Below are 16,824 nucleotides of genomic sequence, written 5' to 3'. Positions count from 1 at the left end.
CGTAGCGACTGAAAGACAAACTAGCTTTGCAGAGGCAGGTGTGATGGCATCATGGAAAAAGCCTATTAAAAAAATGCAGCTCTGAAGCTCAAGGAGGACTAGACAGAAGCGACTCGTGGGCTGCTCCCTGCAACGTGTGCTCCTTTGCTCCCTCACTTGTTGGCATATGGAAGGAGTTACGCAAACTGAGAACAGCTGTCTCACTGCTTCTGCTCACAGTCTGAAGCAACAGTTCGAGTTTCAAATGGTACTGAGTTTGCTGGATCTTTTTATTTTCCTGTTTCAATTCTAGGTGAGGCTCACAGTAAACAGCCGAGCACTTTACAAGCAACAGTCGGGCATGTATCAGCAAGTTGCAACATGTTTTGAGCTTTTCAGCGTCAACAGGTGCCCAAGTGTTTGCCAACCAGCAGAACAGCTAACGCCATACCCACAACTCCGGCTCAGTCCTGTGAGCATAAAACAATGCAGCACTGCCTTCCTCCCTCCAATGTGATAGTATCTTGTTCATCTATGACTCTCCACATCAGAAGACACAAGAATATTTTACAACTGTCAAAACCCTGAAATTGCTTTGTGAGGAAGGACCTGCTGTTAACCATGCCCAGAAAGTAGTTATGCTTGGCTAGCAACAGATGCAGGAACAGAGTCAGTGTCACATATGTCAACCTTCTGTTCCAAAGCTATGCAATACACCTTGGTCATTTCTTTGACAAATCCCAGCTGTGTTTCTTAGGCTCTGCCTTCCAGTTTGCTACTAAAAGAGAGCCTGTAAAAAGCCTCTTTGGTCGTTTTTCTAAGTCAGTGGCATGACAGCCACCATTCTGAAACATCCCAGAAATGGGTAAGCACGCTGCAATAATTTCACAAGGATTCATCCCTCCCTTGCTGAGCAGCAAATCTCTGCTAAACACTGTACCTATGTATTTGAAGAGCGTACTGCTGATTCCCGCCAGCAGGGAAAGGGTTATCAAGTCTCCAAGGCTTGCTGCTATGGGTGTGGCGACGTTGTCTGGATTGATCCCAACTTTCCTTGCTCCGATGATCACGCCAATCATCACCAGACCTAGAGAAGATACAGAGCAGGCATCAGAGAATGTATCCTGCTGCGTTCCACCCCAGAGCTGCTGTTCTGGTTCCCAGAGGGACACGGGGTCTGGGAAAAGCAAGAAGCAGATTGCCTCTAGCGGTACCACGCAGCTGGATTTTGGACATCCCCAGGAATTTGTGCTTTCACCAGCCTAAAGGGCACGACTCTGCCCTTATGAACTGCACCAAAGGCCCAGAGGCACACAAGCAAATTCCAGGGATCAAAGGAGATACCAGCAGGCAGTCCAACTGTAGAAGCTCCCCTCCTGAGCAGCCTAATCTTTGCTGCCTTGAAGCAGGACCAGGCACGAAGCACGCTCATAAGATAAGCACACAGCAGGCATGCAGCAGCCTCCTGGTGCCATCCCCTGCTGTGGATTCCACAGCACAAAGATATTTTCCATATTAGACCAAAATTTCTCTCAGTTTGAACCACCAAGGAGCAATGAGCTTCCTTACAGTAGCCTGAATTAGCGTTTTGACCCAGCCATCAGACTGACCCCTCATGTCCCAGAGTCTTTGGGGCTGCTTCAATTTGCACTGGGTAGACGTTGATGTTGTGAGCAGCTCTAGAGTCAAGGGGTTATGGAGGTGGCCCACATCACTTCTCTTCCCCAGTCCTCTGAGCTGCATCATTTGCTTTTCAGCATTGTTGGACAGAAGGGAAGTTTTGCTTGACCAGGTAAATTAATGAGCACAAACCCCAAACCCCTGATGAACATGTGGGAATCCCTCAGCCATAAGGATCTCTAACAGGCCTGTAGAAGAGCCACCTGGAATAAACCCTGCCTGACGAGCCTCCACTGCTATGTGACTAGCAAGGGCAGCCTCGAGACAATACATGACACCTCTTCTAAGTCCTTCTGTGGCTGACAGGATGCACCAAAGGAAGCCTGGGAAATGGTGGTTCTCTCCAGCTCACGACGTCTCTCTGCCTGTTCACACAGGCCCACCAAAGCTGAGTGTGCACAGGAGCATCAGCTCTCCCCTAAGAAACGCCATGTGTGCACCTTCACTGATACAACATCCGTTATACAGAAATACATCCTCACACAACATGGCATTCTTCACCAAAGCCCTCACAGAGGCCCACACTCTCCTCCCCACAGCACAGTTCATGCTACTTCTCTCCCTGGTCATAAAAATAGCAGCTTCCCATTGTGCACACCTACACATAGGCCTGCCTGTGACTGTGTCCAGGGAAGAAACTAATGCTAGCTGAAAGCCTGTGATGGTACGGCAGCAAAGCCTCTCTGTATCACATGGAGCAGTAAGATTGAAGGGAAGAGTTTAATAAAAGCTGGGCTGCTAATTTTCTCTTTTAACAACTGCCTCATCCTATGTTTTTCATCAAACGCATCTACAATCACCCTTTGACTCCAGCTTTAGGATATGCACTTGCTCTAACTTGTTCCTTTCATTTAGAAAACTTGCTGTATTGGACTCTGCCAGCTCGCTCTATTCAAGGTATCATGCTGCCCTCGTATGGCAGACCTACAAACTGACGATCTCCAGGCGACACAGAGCAGCTCCTACCCATCCACCCCATCACGTTTCCCCTGCAAGGGGAATAGCCAGGGGAGTGGCTCGGAGCTCACAGCAGGCAAGCCACAGGGCTGGCCACCATCTTTTCACAAAGTATTGGGTGACCAACGTCCATCTCGAGTGTGGTCTGGAGTTATCTGTTAACAGACTCTTAATACCCTGCTTTGTGCACTGTATTAGTTCATTCTCCCCTAGGAAAGGGCCAGTGTAGATGGCTAAAGCGTCACCCAAGACACATGGAGAAAGTGGGTGCACGTGTCTGTACATCTACGCATAGCATGTGGCATTTTTAGCATGTCAGGTGAAGTGGGACATTTTGATTGCTGCTGTGGATACCGAGAGCCCAGTGAACAACAGATTCTGGGAGAAGAGAAGCAAAGGCAGGATGCGGAGGGGGCAAAAGCAGCAGACATAGGACTAATGCTCCCTGCATCCCTCCTCCCTGTGCCAGACCAAAGGGATGTCAGCTGGGCCTCCCTGGCAGAAGGGACAGATTTTTCCGCACCTGAGTGCCACATGTTTGATCTGAGGAACTAAAACGACTTACCAAGAGAAAGTGCAGCTACGAAAGCCGTGGTCACGCTGCTGGCACACAGCACGGCAGCCTGGCTCAGCTCCACAGAGCCCTTGGAGATGGCTCCCAGGATCACAGCAGCAACAGCAGCCAGAAGTCCCACCACAGTGGCTTGGACCTGGGGGCCACAAGACAGCTGGTGAGCAATCATCCGCATCTGCTCCCAGGCAGTCCTGGCTCCATGCAACCGCAGCATTGCCACACAGCTAGGAAGGCAAAGTCTTGCAGAGATGCTGATTGCTTATGTATCTAAGCAGCATCCCTGTAAGGCTCCACTAGATTAAAAAAAACCATCCTGACAAAGTTTGGAGAAAAATTCTGGAGGCCTGCAAAGGGCAGATAACATTTCAGCAAAGGACACTGAGTCCATCAGCAAAGGAATAGCTCTGGTCAACACAAAAATAGGCTCCCCATCAATACAGCACTCCTAGCAAGCTGAAAGCTGTGGAAGGAGATAAGGGGAAACACAGACACACATTGCAAGTCTTGTGCCCTTGCCATGTGCAACCTCTAGGCTGGTTGCTGGATTTTAACAAGCAGAAAGAGCTACAAGAGTCATATTTCTCCCATCTCTCCCCTCCTGCCCAAGGCTGATTCCCAAACACCACCAGTAAACGACAGGCTTTATCTAGGGGCTGTTGTGAAACAGGGATTCTGTGCCACAGCTCCCCCTGCAAAAGGAGGTTTTTTCATTATTTCAGTTTGTTCACAAAGGCAATGAATGTCTAGATGTGTTTTGCAGCTAAACTACAAGCTCTAGGGCCACACAGCTTTATTGGAGGTCAAGTACTGGGCTCTGCTTGGCTCTGTTCAGAATGCCTGCCCCAAACCAACAGCTTGGGATTCAGCACTGCTGGGAACAGATGCTGTTGGGCTGCAGCATAGCAAGAGAAAAGGGCCTTTTTCTCCTCCCAGCTGAAGTGACTCACCTGGATAAGGGCTAAATTGCAGGTGGCCATTTTCCATTGCTTCTGGGCATCATCCATCTGTCCGGTGTTAGCCTAGGAGCCAAGAGAGACACCCTGAAAACCTGTTCCTGGGGCACAGGTGGCTGCTGAAGGCAGTTTCACCTGGTCCCTGTGGGAAACGAGATGCTAAAGCCAGAGAGAGGCCAGCACAGGTTGGCATCTCCCAGTCTTCCCTGTACTTCCTTCTTCACACATCTCCATCATGCTCCAGCCCAGTATCCCAGGGGTATCAGAGGCTCATATGGAGGTGCAGAGGCATTGCAGGGCACCCAGCTAAATGTGGAGCGGGCACATCCACCACATCCTGCACAGACCAAAAGCTGAACAAATTAAACCATTTTTCCTCTTTCGTTCCCCCTAAATTGCTCTGTTAAGCTCCAATTTCTCAATACAAAGAGCCCAAAGTAAGCAAAACTGCTTAGGGAGATAGAAGAAATCAAATCCAGACTAGCAGAAGTTATTGCAGGTTCCAAGAAGTCTTGGTCTGCTCCCCCCAAGGTAGGATTGCTGGGAAGCCTTGAGTCTCTAAAGGATCAATACCCACAGAAAAGCAATCCAATACTGAAGCTGACAGCTGCGGAGCCCTGGCTTTGTCTCCTTCATGTGTCACAGAGCCCAAAATATCAGCAACTGGCCACCTAGGGATAATTCACCTTCAAAGCACAGATGGAAATTCTCTGTTCCAGTTACAAAATGAGGGCAAACACATTATTTTAACACTCACACACCACTAGTTTCTACTTAGCAGAAAAGGACATGTCTCATACACACAGTGTAGTTGTATAAAAGCAGAATCTCCTGATGTCTCCTGCTAATTCCCTCAGTCCCCACACACGCACCACCACCATCACCTTGTTAACACTCACAGCAGTAGAGAGCCTGGATGCCAGCGTCATCTCAAGGTTACCCTTCAGGCCAACCAAGGCAGGAACCAGGATAAAAACTTCGGTAATTGTCCGAAATACATCCCAGTGCTGGAAGAAAACAAAGGCAATAACCTCAGTTTGTGATGCTGACCAGTCCAATGTTGTTGCTTCAAAGGGGAGTGGGTTTCCACCTTGCCACCCACTCTACAGGTGTCTGCTGTGCACACAGGGGCAGATGCTGTCCTGGGCTGGCTGCATTTTGGGAGTGAAGGAAGCAGTTTTTAGCTTGCAATATTCTGTCTGATCTCATGCACAGCAAAGCACTATCCTAAGAAGGAAGGAACTTTCTTCCTGAGGGCAGCAGAAGATTTTGGAAAGCCACAAATTAAAATGGACCTTTAGCATTAGCCAAGAACAACATGAAAAATAATTAGGGTTCACAAGCCAAATGAAATACAGAATGATCTCCGTCCTTTGTACTGACACTAGATACAGGAACACCTATTGCTATCCAGACTCATAATAAACACAATAAACACAAAGATCTGGAAATGATCTAACAACAAAGAGTTGTGTCTGTCTTTTTTTACCAAACTTCTAACTAAGCATCTAAGACTAGTGGTGGGAGGGAAGGAGATTTTTGTATCTCTTCTCCACAGGCAGTTCCTAAATCTTTCTGTTACGAAGCATGCTCCGAGCACAGCTGGAAAAAGGATTTTGAATTAAGATACCCCATAAGCCCAAACTGCTGGGCCAGTATCTTGATTGTCATTGTTCCTCTGAAGCTGAACTGTACAAAGCTGTTGAATCAGCTGCAACACTAGAAATGATCTGAAACCATAAGAAACGTCATTGATTAACACATCTTCTCTAATTTATCTACCATACAGTGCATTGGAACATAATTCATTCACCCTCTGTGCATTCAAGGATGTTGGCAAAGTCCCACTGCAGCCAGAGAGGTTCACATCAGGATGAAATCACAGAACGGAGCAGCTCACTGTGAAGTAAAACCAACTAGCCCAACATCTAAGAGCGGAACACAAGTGAAAAAGAGCAGCTGCAATGAGTCAGACCAAAGGTCTATCTAACCTATCCTTATCTCCACCAGTAGTCAAATTCAGGTGTATAAAACAAGAATCTACAAGTATGACAAGTAGACAAGTTAATTCTCCTGTGTATTTTCCATCCTACAACTATCTGCCACAGGGTACCGAGCTGGCGGGTTTTTTCTGGACACTTACCAGTGTTCGAAGGACTTCTCTTTCAGGTACTCATCCAATCTCCCCCCTCCAACCCATGTGCCATCCTGTGGCAAAAATTTCCATAGTTTAGCTACACATCATGTGAAGGATCAATCTTTCATTAATTCTAACCTGTCACTGGCTAGTATCATATGACGGTCCCGAATTCTCACGGTAGAGGACAAAATAAACATCAGATCCCTGCCCACCTTCTCCACATCCATTGGAATTCTATAAACCTGAAAATCCAGGAGGTTGGACAGACTTGGTAAATGTCGACACGTTCAGCTGTCAGCCTGCTGGGAAATATATACAGGGTGTAATGGCTCGGTGTTTTGCTCTGCCTGTGCCATGGGAAGCTGTGGAAAGCCGGTGGTGTGGCTGTCTGCTGGGAAGACCTCACAGCTTCCTTCTGAGTCAGGATGAATGAAAGTGGGGCTGAGCCAGCCCTGAGCACCTGGTGCAAGAGACCCCTCAGAGGTGCAGGTAACAGGCGAAACGTTATTATCAATATAAAAAGACACATTTCCTGGCAGTGATGACCTGGAAACAGGCACGTTTCAAAATGTTAAAGGTAAGTTACTGTTGAGTAAATAACAGAGAACAAGAGAATAGTCACCTTATTTGACACACTACAACTTTGTTTGAATTTGTTAACATGGAACTTAAATACCTGAGAAAAGTTAGGGGTGGACATCTCTTTTAAAGATTCAAATCCCCCTCTCTCCTCTCTCTTTAATTAAGAGTAAAGATCCAAACACATCTTTGACACCTTCAAAAGAAAGAGGAGAAAAAACAGACTTCATAGTCACAATGTAAACCCCCCCCAGTAATTTAAAATACACAGGCGTGCAGACATTCATATTTAAGACCTTGCATATTTTGCACATAAAAAGACATATAAATAAAAAGCAACAGAAAAACTCATCTGTTCGTATTTTCTGTGCATGTCACCTTTGGGAAATATGACTTTTTTATATGAATGTAAGCTCCAATCCTTGTGTTCATGACGAATTTTGCAGGTCTCAGGCCATCATAACAGAATTTTCATAAGAAGCATATGAGGTATGATTTTTTGGGACTCTGCCTTACATATAATTACACTGAAAGGCTTTGAACAATTAATAAAGAATCACACAACTGTACTAAAAAAAAAAGCTGACTTAATTGCCTCCATTTGAGTCTCATTAGTGACTCACCAAGAGCCTAAGGACAGATTCATAATGATTTATACTACAGTAGCCAGGGCTCCATTGTGTCAGAGACTGCAGAAATACAGAATAAAGAGATGATCCCTGTGCCATCGCCTTGCAGGACTGTCAGATCGAGAAGCAGGTGAATGTGGCGGGTTAGAGCTGTGCGGGCAAGGAGCTGCCTGAATGAAGACAGCTGGATTAAGTCTAGGAAGCATCTCTGTCCTTCAAGATGAAACCTAGCCTAGAAGGAACAGAAACATCCTCTGCAGCGTTGCAAACCCACACAGGGACACTGAGCCAGAAAGACGCTTTCCCACTTCACATCCCCATAATGGAGCTAGAGCCCTAAAGCTCAGCTCTGAAGAAGCTTGGTTACCCCATAATCCACTGCAGCTGGTCCCCATGCCAGCTGGATCTGCTCATGGGGCCCCACAGAGAAAGAGAGGCTATGATGTACTGAGACAGTCTCCCCAGCTGCAATCTAGCCCCGCTGCCCCTCCTTACACTGTCCTCACAGTCCCAGCCATCTCCTGTGACCTCTCCAGGGCATCCATCCTCCCATGGTAGCAGCTAAGAAATCTCAGAGGTTTTCCATTGCTCTGAACAAGTCAACAGAAAGATTGAAAGAGCAAAAGATCCTGGACCATAAAACACAAGCCAATTCAAAATCCTTTTTCAATGCTAATCATCTCGTGGGTTTTTATCAACAAAGGACAGGGATATCTTATGTCTGTGACTTTTATTTGGACTGTGTCCCACTGCAGTGGCGTGGAGGGGGAGAATGAAAGGGAAGCTTTCGGCCTGAATTCTCTGGTTTGAAATCTGATCATCCAGCTTCAATCGGATTCTTCACCTTACTGTAAAAGAGTGGGCCAAACACTGGCAGGGCTCTGCAAGGTCTCCGGCAATGCCAGCCAGCCCGGAATCCGTATCGACCAGCTGGCCAAGGATGACTAGAGCAGAGGCGGAAACACCCAGCAAGAAAAGACCCGTGCCATGCGACCAGCCCTGCACAGAGACTGCATCATCTGCACAACCAAGAAGAGAAACTGGCAAATGGCGATTTCTTTGGGCATCCTTTTATTACAGTATGAGAGACCCAGGTCTGAGCCTCGGAGTCAACTAGGCTAGATAAATCTCTCTTGTTGATTCTTTTTTTTTAAACAGTAACATGAAGAGTTTCTTGGTTTCATCCCATGGCAGAGCAGACAGAAATTGCTAAAATGCTGAAAAGTTTGATAGGACACAAGCAAGTAATTTCCACTTTGTTCTCTTTACAACATCAGCCCTGCAAATGAGAGCACCAGCTGGACTCCCAGCACAGAACCACATTATTTCAAGATATTTTGTATGTAACAAAACAAGGATAGCACCATTAAACTCACGTGTATGCTCTAGATACTATCCTTGAGCTTGCCTATGCATCTTCCTGTCAAAGGTAGACACGGAGTTTCCTAAGAATGTTTTGCAGTGACTGCAAATAGGACAAAGCATTCCTCAGCCAAGCTATCCCCTGAAAAATCGGCAAATCACAGACTCCTGGACTAGAAGTGTAAGGCCTCATGATTACCATGAGTCTTATGGTACCTTGCCTCTAGCAAAAAAAGTTAGTCTGAGGTTTTAGTTGGACAGGACAGTGAGTTTCTAGCTCACACACTTGCAGGAAGAAAAGCTGAAAATAAGCAGCTCAAAGACAAAAAGGTACAGAAAAATAATCTAAACCTTTAAAGGCTTAGATAACTGGATTCTCCTAGCTACTGGTTTTGTTTTCAAATATGGAGTTGTTGATACTATGGCAGCTTACCTCACTAGTATCTCGCCTATGCCAGTTGTGACTCTCCATGCACTAGCTCCCTCCTCTGGGAGCTGAACCCATTGACTGATGGCTTCTATTTCAACATAGTTAGTAACACCTTCACCAAAAAGTACACTTCCTATCATTGTGCTTCATGCATGACCCCATTTCTAAGAGTCTAGCAAACAAATACACAAAGTAGACTGCACTCTGGTATTTAAAGGACACATGCGACATAGGTATACATTGCTTGTGTTTTCCATCAGTTTGGATACAGTCACATTTTTGAACAGACTCCAATTCTTAGCAAGTGCGTTAGATTTCTTTCAGACAAAGACCTATTCACCTGCCACGGGTATGGTGTGGGCATGTACTATGTCTTTATCATTCTCCGAGATAACTGGTAACTATTAACATAGTATCTTGGGTAGTTTGAGAACTTCTGTAATGCTGCAAGACAGGTCCGTGCCTAAGCACAGCACAAGGTGGAGACGACAAACACAGCATACCAACAGCGAGTGCCACTCCAGTCAATCCTTCTTTGATATTCATCATATTCCCTTTAATTCAATTTCTCTGCCTTTTTTGTTTCTTCCAATGCAAGAAAAAACAGCAAGGTATTGTCTTTCCAAACAGTCAAGTATCCATATTTAGCTCCTGCTGTGGTACTAATGCCAGAGAATCCAATGTACTCCAATGAGCTCAGAGTGCAGGATATATCCCGGGGAAACTCTGCCAGCCTTTTGATTTGTAAATCCACTGGCACGAGATGCCCAAACTAGATCAAATTTTGCATTTCATTTGTGCCACTGGTACAAAGGAAAGACAGATGGGATAGATTCTGGTTGTCGGCACAACGGTGTAAATCCAGCAGCACTCCTTGGAAGTCAATGGAAGTTAGTCCAAATTTACACCCACCTCAGAATCTGGCCAAGAAGCACTCAGTTTGTAGGCAATGCTAATCTTTGTGTGCTGGCATGCCTCCCATCACAGCATCTAAATGCCTTCTAGACCAAAGATTACATTAGGTTGTTTGCAAAGAACTGAAAGCATAAACTTGCCTCTAAGTGAGACAGGTAGTTAATAACAACCCTGACCTAGATCTCCTTATCAGCAATTTTTGAAGGAAAGAAATAATATCATGCAATAGGGGAATATGCCACAGTCTGATCCCAGCTGCTTAATAGCAGTCATCCACCAAAGTGTTTAGCTAGATACAGTAAAGGGAGCACCCACTCTAATGCACCCACGGCAGTGTCAGGCAGTCTGTCTGAAAGTCACTATCCCACTTTACAAGGAGCCCATGTACTGATGTAAAGAAGATGGACAGTGTCTCTCTAGCACAGGAAAAGCCTACAGCCACCCTGCTGAATGGCTGCTAGGACCACACACATTAAAAACAAAAACACACAAATACTCAAGGTCAGTGAATTAGCCCACCCTTGCACTACAAAGTTGCCTAACCACAGGTACCTACTTGAACAACATCCATCAAGAGGCCAGCAGCTACCACGCCCAAGCCAGCCAGAAGGAACGGCATGAAAATCTGGGAGGCAATGGAGAATGAAGTCTCTGGGAGAAATCCACTGGCTGACCTGGTCAACTTGCAGGTGAAACCTCTCAGCTTCTTGCCATGGAAGCACAGTTCCAATTGTAACTGTGTGACCACCATGGTCAAACACCGTTACCCCATGCTCAGCAGGGCAAATGAGGGGAGATCAGGACATCACACAGATTCTCCTCGTAGCTCTCTTCAAAGCCAAAATAAATGTTTTTCCTCAAACTACAGCAATGATGCCAAATTGCTTCAGCTTCTTCTCCTCCTAGGAGCACGTCCAGGGGGTTGCAGCAAGGGTGTCCTCCAAAATTGATTCAGCTGGGTTGAGCCCAGGTGGCAGCAAACTTGATGAACACTGTTTCTCCGATTTATATTCACAGGAGAATTAAAAAAGAGAAAAGAAGATTGCAGAGATGTCTGTGGACGAATAGAAATGAGCCCACACCCCATTCAGCTCCCACCACCTCGGTAAAAACCAGTAAGACCTGCTTAGGCTACAGCACTGAAAGAGTGACAGGTCATGCAAGAATCCCTCAGCGTGCTCAAATGCACTAGGAGTCCTTTCTCCTCAGGTTACATTTCTTGTCAGACTGCAGCTCGCCTTTGATACGATGGTTTAATATGTAAGCCTGCTGTGAACCAGCCCCAGTTCCCTCACTCCCACCATAATCAACATTGAACTTTTCTCACTATCCCAAGGCTGATCAGATGGGGAGTTAACAACGAGGATCCGTTTTGCTCTCCTTCAAGGTGAAGAAAGGTCAAGGAAAACATGAGTCCACATTTCTCGTAGCTGACGATATTATGCAGGTCTCATCCCCAGGCAAGTGACACAGCTAAGCCAGCTGGTGAGAGAAGATCTGCCCTTCTAGACCCTGGCCCCTCTTGTCCCCTCCATGGTCTCCACAGGATGTAACGATCAGTCTATGCCAGCTATACCTCTGAATGACTGGCTTTCAGGGGAAAAAAAAAATCCAGAGAACCAGCCAATAAGCTTCAAAAGCGAACACCCTTATCTGCTGTCATCACTTCAACTTTCTGCTAGTTTGCAAAGGCCAAGATAAGAGTCATAGCCAAAGCTTATTTAAGGTAGCTCCGTAATCTCACTGCACCGCAGGCAAGGGAGAGAAAGGGTGAATGTTTCCATGGCATGCTGTGAGCTGGTCTCCCTTCCTGTCCTAAAGTGAAACACACTGCTTCTGCATATTCCCAGGAAGATACTGTCTTTTGAGAGAGAGGGTCTCATCCCAGAGTCTCCATGGTCAAACAGTTGACACAAGGTCAAGAACCAGAGCTGCATCATGGCCGCATACGGCCAAAGAATTTGTTTATCCTGCTCAGTAAAGACTTCAGCTCAAAGTCACGCATGTGGGGAAGGGAGTCAGGGTATTCTGTTGGGCCTCCTTTCTAATAATTAATTTGGGCAAACTAGTTGCATCAAAGGGTCAAAAAGCTTTGAAAGCACAATTTCGGATGGAAGGGTATAGGATTGGTTTAGTACATTGGCAGCTGAGCTTTGTCACTATTCAACCACAGGTTCAAATCCAGCCATGCCACAGTGAAGGCAAATGACCGAAAGGAAGTATTCAGTGGTAGGCACAAAAGACGAAGGTTTCTCAGTCCAGTTCAAATTCAGTGTTTAAATTGCACTGCCTTACTTATACTTCTTGTACTAACCAACCCCTTCCCTGACACTCTCTGCAGAGACACGTAAAGATTAACAGCTTGTGGACTCTGTCCTTGTGACAGGGTCCCCAGCTTGGAGCTAAATGCATTGGTAGAGTTGGACAGAACAAGACATGCTCTTGGCTTGCAGATAAATAGGGAACTGAGGAAGCTCTCAGCCATTTGGACAGTGTGTTTCTTTTGGTCTGAATTCACACAAACCAAAGCACGAAGCCTAATGGGCTGAGATGGCACAGCAGATCTCTCTGCAAGAGTGGCAGGGCGGAAAACAAGCCCTAGCTACAGATGGGAGACTGTCCTTTGCTGCTTTCTAGGTTGGTATTTTGGTATAGCCCCTGAAGCCTTCTCTACTCCCAGCTGGCTTGGCATGTATGTGCCTCTTCCACCTAACAATGGTCTAACAATAGAGTACATTTCAGCTAATCTAACTGGAAAAAAAGCCCACAATAGCTGGAAGAGGGAGGTTAATAAAAATCCTGTAATAACCACACATGACCCAACCTCTTTATACCAGCCAGGAACTGAGAAGTGACAGCATGAAGGCCCAGCTCTGGTTAGAAACTCACAGAGGCTTCAAGGAAATAAAGGACAATTTCTGGACAACTAACACAGGTTTTCAAAGGTCTGGTAATGTGCATACCTAGTCCCATATGCCACTGTATCTGCCAACTGGATTGCTAACAGGTACAAACAGTAATGTAAAGGAAATATTAATGAGCCTGAATGACTCAGATGCCATTAAAAAACACAGCAGCAACACATCCTGTACTAAAGCGTCAGCCTGGCAGGGTTTATGAGTTTATCACGCTTCGTCTCTCTCTGTTTCTAAGCAAGCACCATAAAAAGCCTTCAACCGATGAATCAGTATGCAGAGAAGGTAATTGGTTCAGGTGACCTGCGTGTGTACGCTAGATCATTTTATTATGTATTTAAGGAACCTCTGATAAAGATCCACACGATATTAGTCAGCAAAGAGATGCATCATATTTTCCTGGAAAAGAGATATACCATATTTGTCCACAAAGAGATGCATCACATTTGAGAAGAAAGAGAGTGTTGCTGAACAGTGGGAAAAAGATTATAACTAATTGGGAAGAAACAACACTACCTCATGGCTGTACCACTTGTCATGGCAAAACTTGGGAGGTACACTGCTGCCCTTCTCTGCACACGAATATACCATATCCCTATGCTTCAAACTAGTCAACAGGTAGCATTACCCTGGAGAAGCCAAAGCAGAAACAGCCTCTTCGATGGGCCCTGACCCTGATCTAGGGCCTCCATCCACTGCCACAGCACAAAAAAAGAACAGAAGGATAACAAGTGCCAAAGAGCACAGCTTCAGACGTACCTTATCATCCCTGCAAAGAAGGGACAGGGATACCAGTGAATGTTCTTACAACATAGAATCATAATGGTTGGAAGAGACCTCAAAGATCATCAAGTCCAACCGTACACCCGATGCCACCATGCCCGCTAAACCCACTAAACCATGTCTTGAAGTGCCACATCTAAACATTTTTTGAACACCTCCAGGGATGGTGAGTCCACCACCTCCCTGGGGAGCCCGTTAGCAACAGTGCTAGCAACAGACAGCGTTATTCTGACACCTTAGACTCATGGGAGGACCATGTTTTTCAGGGACCACATATTCCAGTTGTTGGAGTACTATCACTCCTGACTCTGCTAGCTCTCTGTCAGACTAGGCTGTGTATTTTTGTTTCTTACCTTGCTCCTCTCTTCCTCACTTTAGGAAAGGGCAGAGAAAAGAGCTTATGTGGAAACACTGAAAGCAAGCAGATGGAGAGCGTCCAGGGCCCAAAGCCTCGCAGCATCTCCTGTTGCCCCACAGAAACAACAGCAACAGGGCCAGAGGCCAGGATTGTCTTAGAAAGGAAGGGTAGCTCCTAGCAGCAGTGAGTCCACAATGCGATGTGCTCAAGTAGTTCGTGATCATGCATGAAAAGTCACTGTGCTAACAACCAAAGGCCTGCTTTTCCTATGAGATATTGCATGGATTGATTTCCCAGGCTCTAAGCACTAACATGAAAGTTCTTTGTGAGCTCTTTATTTGCATAAAACAGAAACCAGACTTTTGCGGTTTCAGAGGAGTATGAGGTTTGCTTCAGATTCTGTTTATATTAGTGGTCCTGTCCTTCCTAGAAAAAAATACTTTAAGGGAAGAACACTGAAAGAAAAACACTCCTCCAACATCATGAACCCATCTGCAACCTATTTCACACTTTAATATCTCACAATAGGAGGTAACAATGTTTAATGTCAGAGATCCATAGGAACAGGCAGGTCTGAAGAGTCTGAAAAATAAAAATGAAAGCGGCTGCTCAAGGTTCAAGACTCTCAGAATGCTGTCTAAGGAGACAAAAAGTAGTTTGTCACTGCGTTCTGGATTTGCCTTGGTGTTTTCTGATAGGACTAGACATTCTGCTGGGTACTGAGTACATACTAAGGTCAATTAAGGATATTGTGTCACTCTTAAGCCTTTATAGCTCTTCTAGCTATAAAGATCAGCCCAGGCCTAATGGCAAAAGAACACTGCTCCAGATTTGTGAAAGTAGTTTCAGTGTCACTGTATCAGATAGGTCAGGGCAGTCTGACCCAACAGCTAGTTAGTCAAATAACAAGGGTTAACAAAAAGGAACAGAGCAGTAAGAGTCACCTAGAGTGCAAAGGCATAGCAATTTAATCTGGAAATTAACTGCAGCTTTAAACTGTCTAAAATCAGGTGCTCACCACTACCTTAAAACTCTGTACTGCTGCACCATAGGAGGAAAGGTCTGGTACTGACTGTCACAGAATCAGAAATCAGACTAGAAGAAGACTCAAGGATTTGAGTCATCTGCTATTAGGCTTTAGAAAACAACGTGGTGTGCAGGCTGGACTAGGCTGGTTGTACAAAGCGTTAACAGTGCTCGGTTGGCTGGCTCTTTGTGCGATGAAGCAGAGGATGCAGGACTATCCAGAGCTACATCCAGGAGTGATACAACTGTATCTGCTGCAGGAAAGTCAGGAAATGTCACCACAGCCCTTGAGGCTGCAGTTGCGCCACCCTCTTCCTAGGACCAAGGTAAGATCTTCGCACAGGACTGCACCTTCCTACATAGATGCCTCAGATCCTTCGCGTGCTCTTTAGTACCATATTGTCTTTTATATTCAGATGAGAAGAAGGGCCAGAAAAACATCATATGCTGTCTCCTGAGCTGCACAAAAATATATAATAGCTGACTTTGAAGGACATAGCATGTGAAACTGCTGCAAATCCTCCTTTACTTTGCTATCCCCAGAGCAAATCCCCTGCCTCTGAAGAAAAGCCCTCCACCTATCCCATGCCAGGTACATCAGATCAGTTTCTTTCCCTTACCTGAACATAATCCAAAACCATGCCTGCCAAGACCATGCCAAGCCCAGCTAGGAGGTATGGCAGGAGCACTTGCAGGCAAATTGCAACGGCTGACTCTTCCCGCGACTTTGCCATGGCTGCTTTCTCCTCAGCCAACAGCTTCTGCTGTGCGTGTAGAGAGACATCCTCTGCCTCCTGGCTGCCAAGACGGCTCTCTCTGTGTTTACCCTTGCTCTTTCCTTTGTGCCTGGATCGTTCTCCATTCCTAGTCCTGCCCTCTTTTCTCCTCTGCCGAACTTCCTCACCTTTCATGGTGACTTTCTTGAATCACAGAGTTTTTCTGAAAAACAAAGTCAGAAACAGTGAGATAACAAAAAGAGGCATCAAATGGGTCAGAGACAGGAAACCTTTCAGTATTTTGTCCACTCTGCTAACCTGAAGGCAAACTACCACCTACTCCCAAAACCCTAGATGTTCTGCTGACCCAAATACTAGTACTTAATTTATCTTCAACTTTGTATACAGTCAAACCAACTTCCCTTTCTGTAATTACACCTCTTCCTAGGCCTGTGTTCATGCTGGAGTGCTTGCTGCGCATCCTGGCTCTCACCCTGAGAATGCCTAGAAGGATGCAGAAGGTGCTGCACATAACCTGAATTCTGGACCCACTAGGTCTCACACTGGGAGTCATGCAAACTGAGGAGCCCAGCAGAATCCAACCCTTTTTAGAGTCTGACCTCTAGCCATGAAATGGGAGCAGTTCACATCCTAGCATCCTGCAGTCCAGCAAACGACTAGCATACCTCGCATAGTACAGGTACGTACTATGTGTAGTATCTAGCACAGTACAGCTACCTGTCCACCATTCCTCAATAACAAGATAATTTTTTGATCTTCTTTCTGATCTGGATGCTTTCTCTTCCTTTTGTGCCTTAGCTAACACAC

At 45.8% G+C, this 16,824-nt stretch overlaps 1 protein-coding gene across 1 annotated transcript; it reads right to left on the bottom strand.

Annotated features, from left to right (window-relative positions):
* Positions 1-919: 919 nt before the first annotated feature.
* LOC104156635 (solute carrier family 41 member 1-like) lies at positions 920-16,220 on the bottom strand (the record flags this gene model as incomplete). Its single annotated transcript, XM_009705041.1, has 5 exons — positions 15,901-16,220; positions 5,043-5,150; positions 4,138-4,209; positions 3,182-3,326; positions 920-1,066 (listed from the first exon to the last, which is right to left on the bottom strand). Coding segments are annotated over exons 1-5 (763 nt in total), but the record flags the coding sequence as incomplete, so codon positions are not given.
* Between the last annotated feature and the right edge of the window lie 604 nt (positions 16,221-16,824).

The sequence above is a fragment of the Cariama cristata genome, unplaced genomic scaffold (assembly GCF_000690535.1).
Source record: "Cariama cristata isolate BGI_N322 unplaced genomic scaffold, ASM69053v1 scaffold42447, whole genome shotgun sequence".
Taxonomy (NCBI): domain Eukaryota; kingdom Metazoa; phylum Chordata; class Aves; order Cariamiformes; family Cariamidae; genus Cariama; species Cariama cristata.
The sequence above is the reverse complement of the archived record's forward strand: the minus strand, read 5'-3'. Positions and strand labels throughout refer to the sequence as shown.